This window comes from Equus przewalskii, chromosome 21 (genome assembly GCF_037783145.1).
Source record: "Equus przewalskii isolate Varuska chromosome 21, EquPr2, whole genome shotgun sequence".
Lineage (NCBI taxonomy): Eukaryota > Metazoa > Chordata > Mammalia > Perissodactyla > Equidae > Equus > Equus przewalskii.
The window spans coordinates 22,868,971-22,894,470 of record NC_091851.1 but is presented as its reverse complement, the minus strand read 5'-3'; the positions used below and the strand labels follow the sequence as shown (position 1 = coordinate 22,894,470).

The 25,500-nt window shown below is 49.6% G+C and overlaps 1 protein-coding gene across 8 annotated transcripts in view; it reads right to left on the bottom strand.

Annotated features, from left to right (window-relative positions):
• TTLL9 (tubulin tyrosine ligase like 9) overlaps window positions 1–25,500 on the bottom strand; it is a 54,436-nt gene that overhangs the window by 10,661 nt on the left and 18,275 nt on the right. For 2 of the 8 annotated variants that reach the window (XM_070589075.1, XM_070589072.1), the window contains exons 3-10: window positions 22,193–22,285; window positions 18,025–18,136; window positions 17,006–17,191; window positions 8,574–8,642; window positions 7,823–7,897; window positions 6,616–6,706; window positions 5,148–5,188; window positions 4,234–4,321 (exon numbers count right to left, since the gene is read on the bottom strand). In XM_070589075.1, the coding sequence (XP_070445176.1) occupies window positions 4,234–4,321; window positions 5,148–5,188; window positions 6,616–6,706; window positions 7,823–7,897; window positions 8,574–8,642; window positions 17,006–17,191; window positions 18,025–18,136; window positions 22,193–22,248 (718 nt within the window). In that variant the 5' untranslated portion in view covers window positions 22,249–22,285. Of the gene's footprint in view, window positions 1–4,233; window positions 4,322–5,147; window positions 5,189–6,615; window positions 6,707–7,822; window positions 7,898–8,573; window positions 8,643–17,005; window positions 17,192–18,024; window positions 18,137–18,518; window positions 20,115–22,142; window positions 22,286–25,500 lie in introns of those variants that run through there. The other 6 variants (XM_070589074.1, XM_070589073.1, XM_070589076.1 and 3 more) reach the window with 5 other exon arrangements.

The window sequence follows — 25,500 nt, the reverse complement described above, 5'->3', positions numbered from 1 at the left end:
CGATGCATGTGCCAGGGCAGACGGCATGTGGGAAATCTCTGTACCGTCCTCTCAATTTTGCTGTGAAACTAAAACTGCTCTTCAAAGATTAAGTCCTTAAAAAAAATGGACCAGAACTGTGAGAAATAAACTTCTGGTTTTTAAGCCAAAAAAAAAAAAAAAGGACAACTCATAGAATGAGAGAAAACATTTGTAAATCATGTATCTGAGAGGGAGTAGTATTAAAAATACATAAAGAACTCTTACAGCTCAATAATAAAGAAGACAAATAACCCAATTAAACAATGGGGAAAGGCTTTGAGAAGACGTTTCTCTGAAGATTTGTGAATGGTCAAGGAGCACAAGAAAAGGTTCTTAACACCATTAGTCATCAGGGAAATGCTAATCAACTGCTCTAGCTCACACCCACTACGGTGGCTTTAATAAAAAGGACAGATAATAACAAGTGTTGACGAGCATGTGGAGCGATTGGAACCCTCAGACCATGCCGGTGGGAACGTAAAATGATGCAGTGCTTTGGAAAACAGCCGAGCAGCTCCTCAAAACATTAAACGTAGAATTAGCGTGTGACCAGCAATTCCACTCCTAGCATACACCCAAGAGAGATGAAAACATGTGTCCACACAAAAACTTGTACATGAATATTCATAGCAGCATTATGCATAATAGCCAAAAGGTGGAAACAACCATCAACCCATGAATGGATAAATAAAATGTGCTCTATCCATACAACAGAATCTTATTTGGCAATAAAAAGGAATGAGGTACTGATGCCTGCTACAACATGGATGACTCTTGAAAACATTATGCCAAGTGAAAGAAGTCAGGCACAAAAGACCATATATTGTATGAATGCACTTATATGAAATGTCTGGAACAGGCAAATATATAAAGACGGAAAGTGGTTGCACAGGGCTGGGAGGGGGGCTGGAGGGAAATGGGAACTGAAGGCTCATGAGTATGGGGTTTCTTTTGGGGGATGATGAACATGTTCTCAAACTGATTGTGGTGATGGTTGTGTGAACACAATGAAAACCACTGGGTTGTGTGCTTTAACTGGGTGAATTGTGTGGTATGTGAATATATCTCAATGAAGTTGTCATAAAATAGACAGGAAGAGAGGATGTTCAGGCAGAGCAGGTTACTGACTCAGGGGAACTCACCGCGTGTGATGGAGGAAGCATTGTTCCCAGCACTTCACACTCCTCCACACCCTGCTCCTGCCTGTGAGGAGGAGAAACTGGGGCGTGCCCTAGTTTCGGGGCAGAAGCAGGGGCTAAAAGAGGAGAGTGGGGGACGGTTGGCTGACCTCCATCCTCCCTCTCCACAGACGGACTTGAAATCAGGTTCCAATGGAACAAAGCGCCCGGTGGCAAAGAGTAAACAAGCAATTCAGATCAATCCATAGAGAAGTGGAACTGATTCGTCGCGAAATATTCCAGGCAAACAGAATTTTCTTAGCTTAGAAATGACAATACAAATCACAGAGGAAATCAGTGGACAGAGTCAACTATGCAAAAGTGAAAAGAATCAGATATCAAGGCAAAAATGAAAGGCAAATATGACTAGAGAAAAGATTTGTAGCAAATATGATAGGCTAATGTTTTTGGGTTTTGTTCTTTTTTTTCTTTTTTTGCTGAGGAAGATTTGCCTGAGCTAACAGCCATTGCCAATCTTCCTCTTTTTCTTTTTAACATGTGAGCCACCGCCACAGCATGGCCACTGACAGATGAGTGGTGTAGGTCCATTCCTGGAAACTGAACCACTCAGCCACAGGGCCAGCCCTGAGGTGGATATTTTTGAATTTTCTGTGTGTGTGTGTGTGTGTATATATACATATATATATGAACATATATTTTAATAATTGTGTGTAAACTGTATATATATACACACACATATATATTTAAAGTTAGGTTAAAAATGTCTTATTTTGTGACCCAAATTTGCTTTATTATTTTAAAAGTTGGTGTGTAATATCTGAAGCAAATATGGCAAAATATTAGTATCTGTTAAATCTGGACAGTAGATGCATGGGTTTTTGTTGTAGTCTTTTCTGCAGTTTTCTATATATTTTAAATATTTCAATATTAAAAATTTTAAAACAATGAAAAGAAGGGTGGAAAATCACGTGTATTCACTCATTGTGAAAATAGCAAAGCCTCATTCAATAGAAACTAGCCCTGGGAGAGAGCTGGAGTGTTTAATAAGGCCCCACAAGGGCAGGAGATGTGCAAACAGCTTTAAATGGGGGAGAGGGGACCACTAATGTGTCCTGAGGAGTCCCACTGGGCCAGGCCCTGTTCTAAGTGCTTTCCATCTATTCTTTAATTTTAGTGAAAAACGAGGTGGCAAAACAATGAAACTAAAATAAATTTGATGACTTGTATATGATAAATGCTTGTTAGAATTACAAAATAAAACAAACATACTAGAAATGCTGTATTTGGCAAAATAGAAAAAAACAAACTGCACAAAATTTCCCGAGTAGGAGGGCCTACAGTCATGACCCATCATGAGGCAAGCGCGTTACCTCGGACGGACACTCAAAGGAACGCTGAAGTGAAGGCAGAGAGAGGTGAGGCGGCTAAAAGCATCGGCTGGGTCGCCAGGGCCAGCGGCTTGGCAGCGTCGCCCTGCATTTCCATCTCTCCCACACGCAGGTGGTCGAGTCCTGCCGATTTATCTCCTAAATATTTCTGGATTGTCTACCCCTTTTCCTCTGACACTCAGGTCTAAAAACCTTTAAAACTGTTTTTTGATGTTTATAGTTTAACCAAATAATACACCCACGTTTCAAAAGTCAAAAGGTACAGAAATGTATAAAAGGAACTACCTCCCTCCCAGCCCTGCCCCACCCACCCATTTCCGCTCCCAAAAGCAACCGCTGTTTCCAGTTTCTTGTACATCCTTCCAGAGATGTCTACGCACAGATAAAAACATATACAGTCATGCGCGGCATAACGATGTTTCGGTCACCACGGCCCACGTATAGGATGATGGTCCCGTCAGATTAGTACCACACAGCACAACCAGAAGCACACACAACTAGAATGTGCAACTATGTACTGGGGGCTTTGGGGAGAAGAAGAAAAAAAAAGAAAAAGATTGGCAACAGATGTTAGCTCAGGTGCCAATCTTCTAAAAAAAAAAAAAAGATTAGTACCATATGGCCTATGTGTGTAGTGGGCTACACCATCTAGGTTTGTGTAAGTGCACTCCATGATGTTCGCACAATGACGAAATCGCCTAATGACACATTCCTCAGAATGTATCCCTGTCATTGAGTGATGCATGATTATATAGAGATATAATTTTTATATAAACGGGAGCATACGTTTCACAGAGTTCTACACTTTTTTTTCCCCAATTAACAGTGCATCTTGGAGATTGTTTCCTATCTGCACATAAGGCACTTCCGCCATTCCTTTTAACAGCTACATAGCACTCCATTGCGTAAATGAGCCATGCGTTTAGTTGTCTCCTAGTTTTCGGCTCTCACAAACAGGGCTGTGCAGAGAAGACTCTGTAAACCTCTCTTTCCCTGCCTTGTGCGTGTATCTGTAGGATAAGCTTCCCGAAGGAGAACTGCTGGGTCAGAGTCTGTGCGTCAGTCTTTGATAGACATTTGCCAGATTGCCTCCCAAGATGTTGTGCCAATTTACACTCCCACCAGCAACATATGCATTCGCCCCGCCTCGCCAACACAGTGAGTCATCAAATTTTTGGTCCCTGCCAATTTGACAGGTGAAAATGGCATCGTATTTGAGAGAATGAGCCAATGACTAGGCGCTGGAGCACAGGCACATAAAAGGATGCAACTGCTCTCCTAAGGGGCTCAAACCATCCGATCCTAGAATACGGATCAATGTGAGTGTTAGATCCAATACCCGTGAATCACTGTCAACGTTGGGTCCTAATATGAGTCAGTGTGAACGTTAGGCACACCACCAGTGTGATCATCAGGCAGAGCAGTCGGGATGGGCTGCTCTGAACAGACTGGGGCTGCTTCCCTCGGATCCTGGGGGATCGCCCACCCCCTCAAGACTCTAAGCTCCTGGAGAGAAGGGCCCAGGCCCGTCTTGCTCACTGCTGTACCCCCTGTGCCCAGACCAGAGCATGATCCTCAGCAAGCCCCCAGCCAAATGTGTGGAATGGACGAGTTCTCTCCGGACCAGCCAGAGGACGGGAGGGGCAGGGCGCGCGGGGTACGGTCAGGCGGGGGTCCCAGGATACACTGGTCGTCAATGCTGCTGAGTGTGAAGCGCGTGTTGGAGAACCGGGCGAAGCCATCCCGGTACAACCAGGCCCGCAGCGGGATGTACTGTGGAGCAGGTGGGAACCGAGGAGAGAAGAGGGAGGGGAATAAATACAAGCACCCCCAAGCCTGCTGGCTTCTGCAGGAAGAACTTGCTCAAACATCAGCCTCCTTCGATTCTGCCCCCTCCTTCCCTGGGGGTGGGGGCGGGGAGATGCAGAAGGGAACAAAAGGAATGGGGCTCTTCTCTGCTCTACAGCGATGTGCGTCACCCCCGGGCTCAGGGTGTGTCCATATTCCCCACAAGCCAGTGAGCCTGTCTCGGACACCCTATCTCCTTGTGCCCACCGTAGAGTAGCACACCATGAAGGTTTAAACGTTTGTTGAATGAATGAGTGAATGAATGGGTGGAGGGAAAAAGCAACAACTTGTTTAAGAGAGAGGCTCTGGGGCTAGGCTGTCTGGCTTTGAATCCCAGCTCTGTTCACCAGCTGTGTGGCCTTGGGCAAGTCACTCAACTCCTCTGCATCTGTTTCCTCATCTGTAAGATGAGAATGATAGAACCTACTTCCCCAGTTAGCAGGAGGACCGAGGAGATAGGACCTGCTACATACCAGGGCCTGGTACTTAGTAGGTGGTCAATAAATGCGAGCTGTGCTTACCGTGGGTGACTGGGTGAATAAAGAACAGGTAGGGGGGACAGCTGGGCTCTGAGACAGCAAAGCTTGGGTCCATCTACCTGCCCCTGGCCCACCCTCAGATGTCCCCCCGGGGCGGGTAAAACCAGTCGAGCTCACTCAGAGGTCCCCAGAATGACTTCTGCCCCCGCCCCCCAGGCCAGCAGCCCCCCACCCACCACTAAGACAGGAGGGTCCCTGGCTTAGTCACTCACTGACATCACCAGCACGTAGACACGCAGGTCAAACTTGCGGCCTGTCAGGCAAGGAAAGAATTAATTTCTGTAACAAATATCAATTGATCACTGGGCACCGTGCTAGGTTTGGGCGTACAGCAGTGGACAGACAGACAGGAATCCCAGTAAAACCATACGAGGTACAAGGGGAGGATAACTGGGGGGAGGGTCGATGTTGGGAAAGGCTGGAGACATGGTGGTCAAGGAAGGCCTCACGGAGCAGTGGGGACCCGAAGGAGGAGAAGGTGCCCACCTAGCCCGGGGGGGCGGGACCCTCACGCGGGAGGAACCGAATGAGCGGAGGCCCGGAGGAGGTGAAGAGCTTCGTCCAGGGGCAGAGCGGAAGGCGGTCAGCGAGGTCAGCAGGGGCCAGGGCATGTGCAATTTTGAGAGTTGGTGTTAGCAGCCATGGGAAGCCACTGAGGGTCATGGATCCCTTGGGCTGCTGTGTTGGAGTGGAGCGAAGGGGACCAGAGCAGCAGCCAGGCACCAGTGAGGAGGCCAGCCCAGGCGTCCAGGTGGGAGAGGACAGTGGCCAGGACTGGGATGGAGGTGAGAGCGCTGGCCAGACAGATCGGAGAGCTGTGTGGGAGCTTGATGAAGAGCCAGATGTGGGAGGGGAAGAGAGAGATGCACCCAGGACCCTCTCTGACTTCTGGCTTAGCAACCAGGCGGTGGAGAGCTACATCCCTGGATGCGGAGGGCTGGGGAATGCGCCACATGGTGGGGGGAGGACGAGGGATGGATTTTAGTCATGTTGGGTTTGAGTTGCTGGGAGACGCCCAAAAGGGGAGGTCACAGGCTGTGGGACATCAGGGTCTGGGATGTGGGGGTAAGGTCTCGGCTGGAGACAGAAAGCTGGGGGTCACTGGCATCCGGGTGGTGTTTAAAGCCACGAGACAGGATGGGGTCAGGGGGGAGGGAGGGAGGGGAGGAGAAGAGACCCAAGGACTGCCCCCTGGGGAAGGACATTGCCCGAGGGTGGAAAGAGCCAAGTGGCATCAACACTATTCAATGATGCCCTTGATCGATTTACTTCATGACGCCCACCACCGTGTGGACCTATCTTATTCATTTGTTTCTGATTTATTGCTGTCTGCCCATCTGGGGCATAAGCTCCATGAGAGCAGGGCAGGCAGCACCCCGGACAGTGGCTGGTACTGAGTGGCTCCTATAAATATTTGTTGAATAAACTCACGAACGAGTTGCTTCTTGAAGAATGAGGAGAATTTTAGTGAACCAGAAGGGAGTGGGAAAGGCATGCCAGGCGGAGGGAACTGCATAGACAATGGCTAGGAGGTGGGAGAGTGCAGGGTGGACCTCCCTCTGCATCCCTTCATGCCTGCTGTCAGGCTGAGCCCACGCGAGGCCGCTAGTCAAGGCTTGTTGACTGACTGTTTGACTAACGGGTCAGTGGAAGGGCAGGGAGCAGAGACGGCCATCTCACCTCCTATCAGGTAGGGATTCTCGATATATCGCTGAGCTACATAGTTCTCCACGGGAATGTCCTCTTTCTGGTCGTCAGAACTTCTTGCGTCCTAGTTGTAACAATAAGCAATACTAACATTGATGGAGCATGTCCTGTGTACTAGGCACTGTGTTAGGCACTCTACTTGGGTATGTCACTTGATCCTTAAGTCAACCGCATCAGGGAAGTACTAGTGTTATCCCCATTTTACAGATGAGAAACTGAAGCACAGATAGGGGGAGTGACTTGCCCAAGGCCACACAGCTGGTCAGTGATGCAGCTGGGAAGTGGACCTACACAGGCTAGGCCCAGAGCCTGGGCATTTAACCTCCAGACCCGCACTGCCCAGTAGGGCAGCCGCTGGCCACATGTGGCTCCATATAGTCACAGTGAAATTGATTAACTAAGTGAAATTACGTGCTACAATGTGAATGAACCTTGTAGACATAATGCTAATTGAAATTAGCCAGACGCAAAAGGACGCATATTGTATGATCCCACTTATGTGAGGTACCTGGAGTACCACATCCACAGAGACAGAAAGTAGAATGGTGGTTGCCAGGCGCTGGGGAAGCTGAAAAAGTGCTGGAGATGGATGGTGGTGATGGTTGCACAACGCCACTGAACTGTGCACTCAAAAATGGTTCAAATGGCAAAGTTTATATGTATATTACAATAAAAAAGGAAATAAATAAAAAATCCAGTCTTTGGGTCGCACTAGCTGCATTTCAAGTGCTCAGTATCAACCCGTGGCTGGCGGTCACCAGGGTGGAGAGCACGGTATGCACTGTTTCCATCCCTGTGGAAGCTTCCGTGGGTCAGAGCTGCCAAGAGCACACACAGGCCCCAGAGGACATTCCGCTCCCTTCTCTCCTGCTAGTTCCTTCCCGGCCAGCGCAGCTCAGGAGGAAGCAGAGCTCTCTCCCACCTGCAGGGCACCTCACAGCCTGCACACCCTTCCCCACCCACTGTCCCCTTCACAGGGACCTTGCGAGGAAACCGAGGCCCAAAGTCAGGTGTCACACATTTGAGGTCACATGACAGCCCAGTGGCAGGGACACTGGAACTTGGGGCTTCTGGCCCCAAGGGCAGGATTTTCTACACCTCTCATCACTCCCGCCCCCCATGCTGCTTCAGGACAGAGGCAGCCAGGCCTCCCCTTCAGGGACCCCCGACTTAGACTCACATGGCTGCCAGAGGGGTTGGCAGTGCTCCGGGCTGGCTGGGCCTCCAGGCTGGTGAGCTTCTTCCCGGCGTTGCCCTGATGGTTTCATGGGAGAATCCGAGACACACAGCGGAGGGGGGAAACGCATTTATTGAGCGCCTGCTGTGAGCCTGCTGCTGCAGGAGGTGCTGGTCGTGAGGGAGTTTGGTCATCCCACAAGTCTCACCCTCCCTGCACCATTATCATCTCTAAGGTTCTGAGGGGTTAAGCAATTTTCCCAAGACCACACAGCTGCTGAATGGTAGAGGCAGGACTGGAACCAGGATTTCTACTGCACCGCATCCTGCGACCTGCGATGAGGATGGGGTGGAGGGGAGGAAGGGAGCCAACTCAGGCTCAGTCTAGGACCTTGAGGAAGAGTTAGTTAGCTAAACTCTTCCCAGCCAGGTGAGCAGGAGGCCCAGGCAAAGAACACACTGTTCTCAGCTTTTGGGCATATTAATTCCTTGCATCCTCAGCAGGTATTATTACTATCCCCCAGTTACGTGGGCACAGAGAGGTAAAGTAACTTGCCCAAGGTCCCACAGCTATTAAGTGGCAAGGTCAGGATTTGAACCCAGGCAATCTGCTCCAGAGAGCCCATTCCCATGGGCAGGCCTGTGGACAGAGCTCTTCTACCAGCCCTCTGAGCTTTGAGGGCAGGAAGAAAGGGCCCCTCGTCCCAGAAAGAGCAAAGGAGGGTTTGGGGAGGAAGGGGGAGAGGCAAGCTCACCTTCCTCCAGTCCATGATGTCCTTCAGCCTCCGGAAGAGGAAGATGCCCTTCCCCTGTGACCGGGCCACCTGGGGGGGTGAGGTTGGTGAAGAAAGGTGGGCTCTCAGCTCTGTGTGCTTCCTTGTTGGCCCCTGCGCCCAGGCCCCTCCCCAGCACCTCTGTCTCCATCTTCCCCACGGCCCCCAGCCTTCCCCAGAGGAATGGCCCCTTCCGCCCCCTGCAGGGGCTGGGACAGAGAAGGTGCTAAGGCCGGGGAAGGCAGGGAAGCGGGAAGGAAAGTGCAAGACCGACCTAGCTCTCAAAGGCACGCAGTTGCATGCATAATACAAAAGAGCAGACAATTAAAAAACCATTTCCAAGAGTCCTGGGAACATATCATCCAATTCTTTTTTTGGAAATCAATTTGCCTTCCTAATTAGGTTTTGCTTCGGCTAACACTGAACTCGCTCTGCCTTCGCTGAATCCCAGCATGGATAATTCATAGCTTCCCAGAGTCTAGGGGCTGGGGAATTTTTAATATCATGCAGAGCAGTCGGCACCAAAGGCATTACTCCCTCCTGTGACATTCCTCTACGATGTCACCTGCCTGGCCTTGCACACCCATAGCGCCAGGGAGCTCACCACCCTCCCCCATCTCCCGACAGCCCATTTTGTTGCAGGATAGCTCTAGTAAGCAGTCATCCAACAGGTATATATTAGGTGTCTACTGTGTGCTGGGCATTATGCTATAGCAGTAACCCAGATCTCATGGAGCTTTCACAGCCTAAACCGTATTGAGCTAAAATTTGCCAGCCTGGTTCTGGCCTCTAGGGCTTCCTAGAACAAATCTGATTATTGGGGCAGATCAGCCCTTTGATTATCTGTAGCCTCTGAGCAGGTCTCCCTGAGTCATCTTTTCTCCAGCATAAAGGCCCCCAGCGAGTGCGAAGTCTCATTTCCCTCTGTTCTCCTCTGAGCACGGCTCAGCTCGTCAACGTGGGGCTCTCTGTACAGTGTAGGGGCGGGCAGAGCTGTCAGGCCCGGCTCTACAGGTTGCCCACTGCATGAAGGGCTCCCAGGTGTGGGGGCAGTGGAAGCTGACACCCAGCCCTGCTCTGCCTGCAGTACTGTGCACCCTGGTTCATGGCTATGTGTTCCCAGAAAATGGCTCGGGGACAGTCACATGGGCACAGTATTTTGGAAAGCAACTAATCAGTGTGCTCCAAGGGCTTCCAGCCATTCACAGCCATGCAAAGTCTTCATGAAAGATCACCAAACGTCAACAACGAAAAGACACTCAGCTTCATTAGTCTTCAGGGAAATGCAAATGAAAACCCCAAAAGGATACCACCACACACTCCCTGAGAATGGCTAAAATTAAAGACAGACAATGTCAAGTGTTGATGAAGACGTGGAGAAACTGGAACTCTCACGACTGCTGGTGGGAGTGCCCACTGTTTGGAAACTGGCAGCATCCACTAAAGCTGCACCTAGGCATCCCCTATGACGCCGCAGTTCCTCTCCTAGGTACCTACACGACAGAAACACGTGCATATGGGCACCCATGGACATGCACAGGAACGTCCATGGCAGCCCAAATCATCATAGCTCCAACCTCGAAACTCCCAAAGGGATAAACACCCACTCAAGGAATAGTATACAACAAGGATCATTAACAATTTACAATTACCCACATCAGTACAGATGAAGTGCATGAAAATAACATTGAGGGACAGAAACCAGATACAACGTAGCCATACTATATGATTCCAATTATTGAAAGCACAAAAGCAGGCAAATGAACCTATGCTGTTAGTGACTTGGGGAAAGTGGAAAAGGGTCTGAGGGGAGCTGTTGAAGGGCTGGTAGTGTTCAGTTTATGGCCTAGGTGCTGGTTACTTGAGCGTGTTCACTTGTAAAATTTTATCAAGCTGTACTCCTATAATCTAGGCACATTCTGTTTTATTAAACTTCAATTAAAAAGTTTTTTTGAGGTTCACACGTTATGATGTAGGAACCCCGGCCCCCGCTCCCACTCCTGTTGGCTGCCTCCCCTACAGCCGTCCCCCTTGAGGCTTGACAGACCATATTCTTGTTTTCCCAGCCTCCCTTGCAGCTAGTGGAAACCATGTGACCAGTTTTGGCCAATGAGACCTAAGGCGAGATTGGCTTGGAGCTTCAAGGCTTCTGAGAAAGATTTCCTCTCTGTTAAAAATATTGGGATGGGAGTGAGAGAGAGAGAAAGACAGAGAGAGAGAGAAAGAAAGAAATGCCTGGCCCCTTTCCTTCCTTCTTTGAATGCCACAGACTGAGGAGGTGATGCCTGCAAATACAGCAGCCATGTCACATGGATGAGGTGACAAGCCTGATGACAGAAAGCCAACACACTGAGGATGCAGAGTGGACAAAGAGAAGGAGCAGGGCTTTTAAGGGCATCATTGAGCACATTCCCAAACCTGGAACTTCCTGCCCCCAGCTTTCTTGTTATATGAGATAATGAAATGCCTTTGCTGCTTAAAGCATTGTTGGTAACTGACATGCCTGTTCCAGGAGATGCCCTCCTAAGGGAATAATCCTAGAGTGGAAAATAAACTTCCTGCATCATCATCTATCAGGGTTGTTAAGACTGGAAATCACCTAATAGCTAGCTCCAGCAGATTGTAGTTTCCAAAAGCAGTCACAACAATATTTCCAGTCCCATATGTTTTCCAGAACCTTTCTACCCCTGACCTCCATCAAGCGGTAAAGTCAATGTGCCCTCCCCTTGAATCTGGGCGAGCCTTTAGGACTGTCTCGAACAATCGTGCATGGCAGAAGTGACGTTGTGTGCATTCCAATGCTGGGTCATAAAAGTCAATACAGCTTCCACACAGCTTTCTCTTTGGGGATGGGCACCCTTGGGACCCAGCCCCCGCGCTGCGAGGAAGCTCAGGTCACATGGAGAAGCCACAGGGAGGGCCACTGAGCCTTCCAGCCCTCAACTCTGGCTGAGCTCCCAGCCGGCAGCCGGCACCAACTTGCCAGCTGAGTGAGTGAGCCAGCGTGGAAGCTGACCTTCCTGCCCTCAGGGAAGCTGCCTCAGTGGAAGCTGGAGCAGCGACGAGCCATCCCTGTCAAGTGTTCCCCAAACTGGAGGCCCACGAGCTAAATAGGACACGGCTGTCGTTTCAAGCCATGGAGTTTTGGGGTGCAGCAATGGAACCAGAACACCAACTTTAGGAAAATGCTTCATAACAATGGCACCACCAGCAGCTAAGTCTTCTCAGATGTTCTGTATGTGCCAGGCACAAGGATTTACACACACTACCTCATTAAAGTTTTCTTTAAAACTCCTATATATAGGCATTAATATTATCCCCATTTTGCCGCCAAGGAAACCAAGGAACAGAGAGGCGAGCACTCTGCTTAGGGTTACCCAACCAGTAGGTGACAAATTCAGGACAGTTAAATCTGTGCTTCACAAGCCTGGCGCTCGCGCACCTCCTGCAAAGTGCCGGGGAGAACACAAAATCACGTGATCAACATGGTGTGACTTCCGGGAGTATGACCTTTACTTGATAATTTGGGAGGAAAATATTTTTATATTATTTTTATAAAAAGATACGTTATTGATTAGAAAACAATAGGAATGGATATTAGAATGAACCACGCTTTGATTTTGCAGCACGTGCGGCCACTCGCAGCCTTGCAGATGTGGGGGGTGGTCTCCCCAGCAGCCCTTCCCTTTTTTCCCTGCCAGGAGAATCCCACTCAGATCTCCTCTTCCCCGTGGCCCTTCTCTCCAGGGAGGTCGGAGCCCCCGCGGTGGTCCCATGCCTCTCCCTGCCAGGTGATCGGTCCAGGGATGGACCAGCAGGCTGCCAGCGGAAGTCTGCTACAGGCACTTCTGGGAAGCTGTGTCTTCTTCAAATGGGACACAAGGCCAGGGGGCAGGTGGAGGGGTGAGGAGGTGAAGCTACACCTGCGGCAGCCGTTTTGTGACCGAGAGGAGCAGCCAGCCCACTGGGTTGGGAATTGATGATGACGTTCAGCGGCCCAATAAACCATCCCTGGAGTCGACCTTGCACCATTAAAGGAAATTCTCTGGGGTCTGTAAACTTGAATGAGAAAAAATTTCTCATCTTTATTTTCATTAACCACCCCCCAACCAGATTTTCACACTGCCTCCTGTTACGAACGCAGCAACAAATCCTAGACTACCAGCCACACCAAAGACGTAGCTCTCAAAAGAAATCAGTTCTTTTTCTATCGCATTACGATTGTTACAGATACCTCAAAATACTGTTTATGCTCATGATGACTTTGAAATTACGGTAACCGTTGGGCCTGCTGTAGCCTCTCTTTAATTGTTAATGAAAAACACTTACATTTCTACAGCATGAAGACTGTTTTAATAGTTTGTGTGGCAGCCAGGAGAAGGCCCTCGAAGGCCTCCGACGGCGGGAGAGCCATGGCTGGGAGCGCCAGGCGCGGCCGCTGAGATGCAGGCTGTGCTCGCCCGGCGGGCCTCGCTGGCTCGCTGGGGCGGCTCCAGACCAATGACCGAGGACAGCAGGGTCGTGAAGGCTGGCCCACTCCTGGGAGACAGGGGACGCCTCTGACAGTGACTTCAGCTTGAGGCCTCCCCGCAGCCTTGCTGAACTTCCTGTAGGCTGCACAGCAGTCTAGCGGCTTCCGCCCAACCTTCCCTCCCTGTCTCCCTCACCGGGGTCTACAGCTCCCCCAGCCTCCCCGTCGCCCTCTCCCTATTCTCTCACAGGCAAAACTCTGGTGTGTTGAATCTCTTCTTGGCATCTGTTTCTCCAAGGACCCAGACTAACACGGCTTGATAACTGTTTTTCAATATAGCTGCTTTCTTTCACAATCAAGCCTGTGTTATGTGATGCTTTGGAAAACATTACTCTGTGACAGGGTCCACACATCTCACCAGATGCCAACGAGGCCCACGGCATGAGAACGGTCCAGAAGCCCTGCCCTCTCGTCGAGTTACTTTAATTGCGTTCTCTGTTATTTGCTACCCAAAGCATCCCAACCCTTAGGAGATTTCAGTGAAAAAGCGTGAGAAGCTCCGATTGCGGTAAACCCGAGTCATGGAATGTTCAAATGCGGCTCTTCCTCTGCTGCAATTTGGACGGAGGCCTACAGAGCGGAGGTTGGGTCCTGGGACGCCCACAGCCCCGAGTGAAGTGCTGGACCAGCCCCGTGGACACACAGATAGACTGACAGACAGGCCCCGGTCCTGACTGCCTGGTGCCTGCCTCCCAGCCACATGAGGGAGGCTGGGGGAGCCGGTGTGGTCCCATTGGTCTGGGTCCCACCCACCTCCCCACCAACCCAAAGGGCCTGAGCTGGTGGGAGGGGAGAATGTTTAGACAAAAAAAAAGTTTGGATCGAGGAAATTTTTACCCTAGACTGGACTTTTAAATGCCAAATCCAAGGGCTTGTTCTTATGGTCCCGAGAGTGATAGCAAAGCTCCGTGGGCCAGGCCTGGTGGGAGGAGGGGCCCCGCGGGGTAGCATGGAGGGGACGATGAGGCCTGCTCCCTTCTGAGTCCGACTCAACTCCCCTGTCCAGGACTATTCTGCTGCCAAAGAGGAAGATGAAAGCTCACAGGCCCCCGGGAACGGAGCAGAGGAGACCCCGGAGGAGAAAGGCAGGCCATCGGCTGCCCCAACGGGCCCGGCCACTGCAACCATGTGAAAATTCTTGTGTGTGGGTGGAGGAGAACCAACTGCACCACAAAGATAGGCCCTGTGGGAAGAGTGGAGGGATCCAGGGGACTTTTTCCCTCTATCTTCCAAATTTGGGGTTAGGTTCTATTTTTTATCATTTCCCCACCCCAAAGGAATCCAAGCAACAGGATCCCAGAACGAATGCTCTAGCCCCGTGCTTCTCAGAGTGCAGTGCCCAGACCAGCAGCACCCCCATAACCTGCGGTGATGATCAATTTTATCTGTCACCTTGGCTGGGCAAGGGTGCCCTGTTGTTTGGCCAAGCGCTAGTCTAGATGTGACTGTGCAGGGATCCTGTAGATGGGATCACGTCTACAATCAGCAGACTTTAAGTAGAGGATGTCACCCTGGATGACGTGGGTGAGTGTTATCCAACCAATTGAGGACTGAAGAGCAAAAACTGAGGTTTCCAGAAAAAGAAGCAATTCTGCCTCAAGACTTTCACATAGAAATCCTGCCCGAGTTTTCAGCCTGCTGGCCTGCCCCTGCGGGTTCCAGACTTGCCAGCCCCCACAATATCACGTGAGCCAGTTCCTTAGACACACACCCAAATGGCTCTGTTTCTAACTAGAGCTAGAACTAGAAATGCACCTTCTCAGGCCCCGTGACAGGCCTGCACCACGCCAGGCACTTTAACAAGCTCTTCAGAAAATTCTGACGCACTCTCACGTCTGAGAATTACACCCCCACAGTGTTGGGACTCAGCGTTGTTCGAAATGCAGACTCTTGGGCCCCGCCCAGACCCGCTGAGTCAGGCTCTGCATCTTCACCAGGTGCCCCATGATTTGTGGGCACATTCAAGTCTGGAAAGCGCTGACCTTGGGCTTCCCAGGGGCAGGGGGAACAGACGGTGTGGCCTGGACTCTCGGACATGAGAATAAAAATGGTCAATTACTGGGCGCCCGAGTCCCAAGCCGTTTATTTAACTTGTATGATTCACATACACGACATGTACAGCTTCACGGAATTCTCTCACAACCCTGTGGGCAGGCACACCTGTTAATTCCATTTTACAGATGAGGAAATGGACTGAGAGGGGTTGAGTAACCTGCTCAGGGTCACACAGCTGATAAGTAGCAGACACAGAAGTAGAACCCAGGCTAGTCTGACTAGAAGCACCCACTCTCCACACCCCACACCCCAGACGTGGTGCCTCAGCTATTCCGGAGAGAGGACAGACACACACACACACACACACACACACGGAGCCAAGATTCCTCCTCTTAATTACAGCTGTCGTTGTGTCTGCCGCTACAAAGGCCGTGGGCTGGGAAAGGAATCAACTTAATATGCGATTGTTCGTTCCCAATTACACAAATTACCATTTGTCTGAGAGGATAATGCTGGGAGCTGGAATGCGCGCAGTGGGTGACAGTGTTCATCGGCCTAACCCCTTCTGCTCCGGCTCCAGAGCCCTCCTCACTGCCCCTTCGCATCGCTGTCCTTGTCTGCTCCGCCTCCAAGATCCCATGCATGAGCCCACACAGGCCCCACAAGGAAGGGCTGCTCCCTCCTACGCGACCCCCAACTCCCTTCCTGAGGCCTGGCACAAGCCCAGAAAACATCAGGGGGCTTTGAGGAGGCCCTTAAAGGCTAGGGTGGCTTTGCGGTGAGGGAGGAAGAGGAAGGTTGAGGGCCTGGTAGGTGCTCTGCCACCCTCGGCCTCCACTCAGTTTCTGGGTCCCTAAACGGCTACCCCCAGATGCAAGGTCTTTGGGCATGCAGTTCCCTCATTCCGGAATGCTCTTCCCTACCTCTGCCCTTCTCCAGGCTGACTCCTCTGCATCCTTCAGGTTGCAGCTTAATGCTAATTCTTATAACAATAATAATAATAACAACTATCATTTATTGAGTACTTAATATGTGCTTTACCTGTGCTAACTCACTTATCACACAACAACACTATGCTATAGGTACTACAGTTATTCTCACTTTGCAGATGGGGAAACTGGGGCCCAGGGAAGTTAAGGAATCCGCCTGAAGTCACACAGCCAGTACGTGGTACAGCTAGTATTTGAACCAAGGGGTTTGGCTTCAAAGTCCAGTCTCCCACTTCTTCAGAGAAGCCTGCCTGGCTGGGGGATATCATCCCACTGTTTTCCCTCCCAGCACCATTCTCCTTAATAACTCTTAGCACAACTGTAATCAAGCATACGTTCCCTGCAAATTGTCCATGCTCAGGAGAGCAGAGACCCATGTCTCACTCGCCAAGGGCTGTGCCTGCAAAGCGCCTGGTTCTGTGCCTGGCACGGGGCAAGTGCTCAGTGTTTGTGGAGGCTTAGACACGGGTCTCAGGCTCCTCCTCTTTAAAACGAGGTTGGTACTACCTCCTCCCAAGGGCCATTATGCGAACTGGGGCATTGCTAGTGAAACACTTGTCACAGCCCGGCCACCATTTCCTTTCACGTCAAGAGGACAGGTCGGGGTCTAAGCTCCGGTGAGGCTCAGGATCCCTGCCCTGGTGTCCTGAGGATCACTTGCCCACCTAGTGAACACTTATTGAGCACCTGCATATACCAGCAGTCACAGCTGCTGGCTCCACACACCTCAGGGAGGAGGAGATGAAGTTGGCCCTTCAGGGGAGCAGGCAGTGCAGCCAAGGCTGGATTCCCAGGCAGAGTCCTGTCCTGAGAATGTGCCCTGAAGGATCCCTGCTCTAGTGTCTAGGAAACCCTTCCTCCTGCCACCCTCTCCCCAGTTCCCAGCAATGGGCACTCACCGGCTTCATGATCCAGGTGATTCCTGGGTTTTTGCGAAACTCCTCCACAAACAGGTGGTACTCGCATGGCATCTCAAAGGTTTTGGGGAAGAAGTCGCACTTGGCCGCCTCCAGCTTTCCTGCCTCACGCTCCAGCTGTTTCCGGAACCGCTTCAGGTTCTTCACCATGTAGTTCTTGCGGGTCAGCTGAGCAGCAGGATTGGGGGGCAGGGGGGATAGGCCCTTAGTACTTGTGCCCACTGCCCTGCTCCGCTTCTCAACCCACCAACTGCCCCCCAACCCCTGCAGCCTCCACCCTCTGGCCCACAGAACAACAAGAACAGTGAGAGTACCTCTGACTGAGGGCCTGCTGCTCTAGAATGATCCCCACGTTCCAGGCCCCGAAGGCTGTCAGCTGCCCAGAGCTATCCAGCTAACGGGCAGCACAGCCACGGTTTGACCCCAGGCCTGTCTGACTCCCAAGTTCATGTTTCTAACCGCAAAGCTGCACTAAACTCTTTTTTTTTTTTTCTGCTTTATCTCCCCAAAACCCCCTGTACACAGTTGTATATCTTAGTTGCAGGTCCTTCTAGTTGTGGGATGTACACTAAACTTTTAAAATCTCCTACCACTGGCTCCTCCAGCCCCGTCTGTGTGGTCTGGTTTCTCCAGACCTCTCTCCTATCTCTAGACTCCAAACTGCTCAACTTGCCTCACTCTGAAATCCCCATAATCCCTCAAGCATCCCGCCCCCTTTGCACCCCCAAGCCAGCCTGCCCCTCACATCTCTGGTGCTAAAAAGCCAACCAGCCCGTGACTTCAATCCTCACCCCAGGACAGCTGTTCCTCAGGTCTTAGATCCCGCCCCCTCACACCATTTTGCTCCTCATATGCCTAGTGCACGCAACTATTCCCCACCTGGCACGAATCCCGAACTCCCTCTTACTTTTCCATTCTGGTCCTTGCCCCCTAAAGCCAGCTCCTGCTCAGTGCCACACCCAGGGACGTGGGTTGCAGTCCCCTGGGCCCACGCAGCTCACCTCGTAGTGGTTTCGGAAGTGGCTGATCCGCACGTGCTCGTCCATGTAGGTGTGGTCGAAGTTCTCCCGGAGCCAGCTGACATCACACCAGTAGAAATCCCACTCCCCTTCGCTGAGGGTGGGGTAGGACAAAGGTCATGACCTGAGGACCTCAGCACTGCTGGGGGTCAGGGACCCAGAGAGGTGCAGCTGAGGGGTAAGCAGCAGTGTGTCCATCAGGAATCAGGGTGGCCGCCGTGGGCCACTGCTGCCCACGATGTGCTGTTAGGCCAGAGGGAAAACTAGAGAAAGGTTCCTACAGAAATCCAGGCTGCTGGCTTCCTTTGAATAATCAGCAGATCTGGCCACACTGAGCCCAGATGCCTCCTGGCACCTATTGGCTGGACTGAGGAGCGGCCACCAGGTTAGACAGGGCACGCTCTCTCCAGATCACATCCCCACCGCTCTGCATGGCCCATGACAACCAACCAACCTCACCTGATCATGTTACCCACCTGGGCTCTGGAGGCTTCTCCATTGCCACCCCCCAGCCCACACAAGCAAGCAGCGGAATTAGGTAACATCTGCAACCCCTTCCCAGCTCCAAAGGCCCTCCTCTCACTGAGCCCTCAGCACAGCCCCAAACAGTGAGAGCTGACTTCGAGCACGCCTGCAGCTCTAAGTCGGGGGCGGCCTCACTCGCTGAGCACACGGCAGCGTCAGGATTCACCCCAGGCCTGCCTCACTCCAAACTCCAACCCCCGTCTTCACCACCACGCCAGGAGAAGAACGGGAAACCAGACTAAACCATCAAATCTGACACCAAGCTGGGGTGCGGAGAGCAGGGGCCCAAAAAAGACGTGATGGGAAATCAAATAACACCACCACGACTGCTTCCAATTTTTTAAGTAAAAAGTTACAGATATAAGTGAAGCACCATGTATATTCCTGCCTGATTCTATCTCCTTCTCTCCTGCCCCAAAGGGAGCTATGAGCCTGAAGTTGGTGTCATTTCTGAGTGTCTTTATAGTGCTACTATCTGTATGTGTGTGTGTGTGTGTGTGTGTGTGTCCAGATTTAGCACAAGGCATTGTTTGGCACATTTGAAAACTTTCTAGTGGCTAGTACTTACACAGTGCTTACCACGTGACACACACTGTTCTAAGTACTTTGAGAATATTAAGTCCTTGATCCCCATAGCAACCCTAAGTGCTAGGTTCTGTTATGCCCATTTTACAGATGAGGAAACTGAGGCACAGAGAGATTAAGGAACTTACCCAAGTTCCTACGGCTAGTAGGTGGCAGAGCAGGATTGGAACTCCAGCCATCGGGCTCTAGAGTTCAAGCTCTGTGGTTAGAACCACTCCCGTCTGTTTCCTTCTAAAACTTGCTTTTTCACCAACCCTTTGTCTTAGATGAACGAATAATGCATTATTCATTCATCCAACACATATATGTTGAGGTTGTCCTGGTGTCAGAGACAGTGCTGGGCGATTGCCAGGGGCAAGGATACAGGAGGAAATGAAACACCTGGCCAAGTGGTGCATAGAGTCCACTGAGGAGGGTTAACAACAGACAAGGAAACAAATAAATAACTCCGTGATGAGGAAACGTGAAACACGCCACAAGTACTCCAGGAGGAGGCCATGACACAGGGTAGCTGAGGGACCTATGTTGGGTGGAGGCCACCCTGTGGAGGTGACATTTCAGCCGAGATCTGAAGGGCAAGGAAGAGCAGCCAGGCCAAGAGCACTGGGGAGAGGGTTCCAGGAGAGGGAAGGGCAGGAACTAAGGCCCTGAGGTTGGGAAGGGCATGTTCAAGGACGTGACAAAAAGCCAGAGTGGAGGGAGAAAGGTCAAGGATGTAGCTAAAGAGTGGGGTGGGGCCCAGTCAAGCAAGGCCTTGCAGACCATGGTGTGGAGTTTGCATTCTTTTCTAATTCTGAAAGTTCATCCATTTGTACCCCCTCTTCACAACTATCACATTCAAGTTGCTCTTAAATCACCCAGGAAGACATTAACTGCTCAACAAGGCCAGCAGGGATCCAGGTTCCTCTGCCCTCCCAGTCTGCCATCCTTAACATGTTGTCCTCATGCTCATCACCTCAGGCTGATGACGGTTGCCACAGTTCCAGGCATCACATCAGCATGCTCAGTGGGAAGCAAGAGAAGGGACAGCTCTGGCCGCATCTGTTCCAAACTCTGACCTCACAGACTGACAGTCTGAACGGAGACGTGATTCTGCCTGGAAATAGCAGACCCTAGGTTAGATCCTAAAGGATGAGGCCTCACATTCACAGAGCCAGGTCTTGTGTAAAGACCCTGGCCTCTGGTCCTTCCTGGTTTGAGGATGCCTGAGGCTATTTAGGATCAGCCATGGAGCAACTTGATTCGTGGATTCCCACATCGTCAGCATCAGACAGGTGGGCCCTCTTCCACCTGATGATGGAGTGAGGCTGAAGAGGGGCAGGAGGCGGCTTGAGGTCACACAGCAGGTCAGGACAGTGCCCTTCCCCATACACCACCCCCACCTGCCAGTCACCTGCTGTCATCTCCCAACTCCCCCCGCCCCCCATCCTGCACTACATTCAGTTCTTTTGGATCCAGGGAAAGAAACCCCATCCCGATATTAGTGTGATGCATGAGAGAACCAAGAAGCAAAATCCACAGTGGCTGCCACCATCGCCATCATCAACATCATTATCATGGTCATAATATTCCCCAAAGTCCCAAAGAGAGGACTCCGCCATCTTGGATTACCTGTACCACAGCCTGCTATAGACAACTCCTAATTTTCTGTGGGATGATTTAGTCAAAGCCTGTCTCTTCCGCTAGATCCCAGCACCAGGCAGCAGGAATCATGGATTCAGCCATCTGCTCCTTTGCTCATTCATTCACTGTATGGCCACTGGAACAGGGCGGAGATGAACCTGGGACTCTGCAGACAGACAGACCAGGTGCAAATCGTAGCCCAAGCCCTTACAGGCTGAGTGACCTCCAACTTGGCATTTTTTACTCTTTTGTGCCCAGTTTCATCATCAGTAAAATGGGGATGATAACAGCACCTACCCTGAAAGTTTGCTGTGATTATTTATAGAGGTCATGCATGAAAAGTGCTGAAGAGCGCCTAGCAGGCATAACTGTTGTTTTGCAACAAATATTTACTGAGCACCACACGGGGCAGCTGGCTGCCTCACCCCTCATATCCATTCTCCTCTTTTTCTATAGTAATAGAATTCCCAACATTTACCTGGGAAAATGTAGTCTACACTTTCCAGAATAAAGACTACATTTTCCAGATTCCCTTGCAGCTAGGTGTGTCCAAATGGCTAAGTTCCAGCCAGTGAAATGTGAAGGACTGTTAGGTTGGGTCCTTCAAGGGCAGGGCATGCCTTTTCTGGCCTCCTTCCTACCTATTACTGATTGGAATATGGCTGTGAGGCTGGAGCTCCACCTGGGACCATGAGGACGAGGGCCTCACTCAAGGGATAGCAGAGTAGGAAGACGGAAAAAGATAGGGCCCACATTTTCATACCATCTCTGAACTTCCCACATCCAGGCTTCAATGGGAGAGATAAATAAACTTCTAGTCCATCAAAGTCTCTTTTACTTTGGGTCTCTGTTACATACATCCAAGCCTTACCCTAACTAATATTAGCACCTACTGTGTGCCAGCTATTGTAGGCTTATTCATCTCAGTATCTCCTGGGGCCAGTACAGAAGAAGAAACATAGGCTTAGAGTCAAGTAACTTATTCAAGGTCACAGAACTAGTAAGTGGCCAGAGAAAAGCAGCCCTTGACCTGGACTGTCACTGGAGGACTCAGCCCAGCAGATCTGTGACGGATGTATTCCTTGTTTCTACTGAGAGCCACAGCATACTGGCTGTGGATTAGTAAACTGAACTGGGTTTGAATCCTACTTACGTGCTGTGTGATCTTGAGCAATTGGGTAGATACCTCTGAACATAATCATATCCTGCTGGATGGTTGTAAGGCCCAAGTAAGACAGAGATGGCATCAGTAATGCACCTGATACACTGTGAGTGCCAAATAAATGTCAGCCCATGTCACAGCCAAATTGGGACAAGTCCCCATAGCCACCCAGCAGAACTGGGAGAAAAACAAAGGGAGACAGGACCTGTGAGGCATAGGGAAGGAGGGATGAGGTTGGAGGGGGTGGTGTCTTACTCCTTCACTTCCACCCATCCCGGCCTGTTGCGAAGGACGTCCATGAGAGTATTCATAAGGGTAGTCTTGAACCGGATCGATGCTCTCTGCTCTCTGCAAGACAAGCCAACAGAATTCTTTCTCAGGATCAACTACTTCCCTAAGATGGTCCAAGGATAGGAAAAAATGGGGAAGAAAGAAAGGTCAAGTTCCGTACTTGGAAATGCCAAAACACAGAATTACCGAATTTCAGAATTTAGCACCATAACATGCAACACTCAATCAAGTTTAGAATTACAGAATTTTTGAATTGTTGAAAAATAATAGCAATCATTTTATTTGGTACCCACTATGTGCCAGGCATGGTCTGATTCCTTTACATGTGTCATCACAAACCCTTATATGAAATGATAAGTATTTGCAAATCCCCTTTTCTGGCACTCATCTGGGAAGATGGAGCAAATGTCCTTTTCCCTATTCCTCTTCCTCCTACAGCTAAAACCCTAGAACATTACATATAAAACAAACAAAAGAAGACTCTGAAAGGTAGACAGAAGAAGGCAGACTGGCTAGGGACCTCGACCCAAGGAACAACATGGTGGTGAATTCCCCGGGTTTTCTTTTTGCCTCATAGATCCCCAGTGTGAAGATGAAGAAGTGGGAAGCCTGAAATGCCAATGGACACAGACAAAAAAGCTCTCTCAAAAGCCTCCTTTCTCTAGCCAAAGGAGCAAGACAGAAGACTTAGACAATAACTCCTCTACTCCAGCCAACTGCCGCAGAAACAAATCTGTGGCCCACCCCCACTCACGCTAGCAAAGGCTGAGTGGGGAAACTAGACTTCTCACAAGGTTGTAATAAAGCACCCCTATTCCCCCTAAGACCCCTGCTAGGTGGTGTTGGAGACGGTCAAAGATGGAGCTGGGCTTTTATCCCTAACAGGTGGTAGTAAGGCTCCCACCCGCACTGTGTCAGTACAGACCATCTGCCTAGGCTTCCACCCCCACCTGGCAGTAAGGAGGTGCCCTTTCCCCTGGAGGTTGATGTCAAAGGAGGCCTAGAGGACAGTCAGGACTTTCACTACCACCCAGCAGTAACAAGGCTACACACCCAGTGGTGTCCATACAGGCGAGGTGGGGAGCAGTAACAAGGGACTCCTAACCCTCCCAGTCAGAGTGGCATCAGTGGAGGCCTAGTGGAGCCAGAACTCTCACTCCACCCAGCAGTAAGGAGGAGCCCCCTCTCCCCTCAGGTGTCAATGGACGCCAAGAAGGGAATCTGGACTTCTACCCTACGAGGCAGCAATAAGGTGGTACTATGTCCCCTTCTCTAGCCAGAGTGGTGTCAGAGAAAGTCAGCTAAAACAGGTTTAAATAAGGTCCAGAGTTCTATAACATAATACCCTAAATGTTCAGGTTTCAATCGAAAAATTGCTTGTCATACCAAGGATCAGGAAAATCACAATGTGACTGAAAGACAAAAAACAATCAATAGACGCCAACACCAAAATGGCCAAAAATAACCAGACGTGTTAGAATTTTCTGACAAATATTTTAAAGGGGTCATCATAAAAATGTTTCAGTGAGTAATTAAGAACACATTTGAAGAACATGTGCCAAACACGGGAAGAAAGCAAGGACGCCCACTCTCACCACTCTCATTCAACAAAGCACTGGAAGTTCTAGCCAACGCAACAAGGCAAGAAAAGAAAATCAAAGGGATAGAGATCAGAAAAGAAGATAAAAAAACCTGTCCTTTCCTGCACATTACTATGTTAAAAATTCCAAGGAATCTAAAAAAAACAACAACTCATGGACTAATAGGTGAGTTCAGTGAGATCACAGGATATAAAACAAACAGACAAAAATCAAATTGTATTTCTGTATACTACCAATGAACACTGAAATAAAAAATACAACTTACAATTACTTAAAAAAAGAAATATTTAGGTGTAAATCTAACAAAATATGCACAGGACTTATGTACTGAAAACTACAAAATGCTAATGCAAAAAGTCAGAAAAGATCTAGATAAGTTGAGAACCCCACTGAGTTCATGGATTGGAAGACTCAGTGGGGTGGGGATGCCAAGTCTCCCCAGATTGGTGTGCGGATTTAATACCATTCCTGGGATCCAAATGCTAGTAAGATATTTTGTAGATATAGATAAGATAATTCTAAAATGTATATGGAAAGGCAGAGGAACTAGAATATCTAAAACGATTTTGAAAAGAAGAATAAAATGGGATAAATCAGTCGAACTAATTTCAAAAAGTATTATGTAGCTATCGTAATTAAGACTGTGTGGTACTGAGAAAGGGAGACACATGTAGACCAATGGAATGGAACAAAGAACCAAGAGATAGACCCACACAAATATGCCAATTGAGTTTTGACAAATGAACAAAAGTAATTCAATGGAGGAAAAATAGCCTTTTCAACAAATGGCGCTGGAGTGATTGGATATGCATATGCCAAAAAGGAACCTAGGCCTAAACCTCATACTTTACACAAAAATTAACTCAAAATGGATCACAAACAAGTACAAATTGTAAAACTATAAAACATAGGAGAAAATCTTTGGGATCTAAAGGCTAAGCGAAGAATTCTTAGACTTGACACTGTAATCATGGTCCTTAACAGGAAAAATTGATAAATTGGACTTCTTCAAGATTAAAACTGTTTATGCCGGGGTGGCCCTGTGGCTGAGTAGTTGAATTCGCCCACTCTGCTTTGGAGGCCCAGGGTTTCGTCAGTTGGGATCCTGGCTGCAGATGTGGCACCGCTCATCAGGCCATGCTGAGGGGACATCCCACATGCCACAACTAGAAGGACCTACAGCTAGAATATACAACTATGTACTAGGGGGCTTTGGGGAGAAGAATAAGAAGAAGAAAAAAAAGAAGATTGGCAATAGATGTTAGCTCAGGTGCCAATCCTTAAAAAGAAAAAGGAGGGGGGGAGTTTGCTCCTTGAAAGACTCTGTTAAGTCAATACAAAGACAAGCTACAGACTTGGAGGGAATATTTGCAACCACATATTTGACAAAGGACTACTATCTAGAATACACAAAACTTATCAAAACTCAACATTTAAAAAAAATTCATGGCCAACAGGCACATGAAAAGATGTTCAACATCACTAATCATCAGGAAAATGCAAATCAAAACTACACTAAGACATCAGCTTACATCTGTTAGAATGGCTAGAATCACCAAGAGAAAAAATAAATGTTGGAGAGGGTGAGGAGAAAAGGGAACCCTCATACACTACTGGTGGGAATGCAAACTGGTGAAGCCACTATGGAAAACAGTACGGAGATTCCCCAAA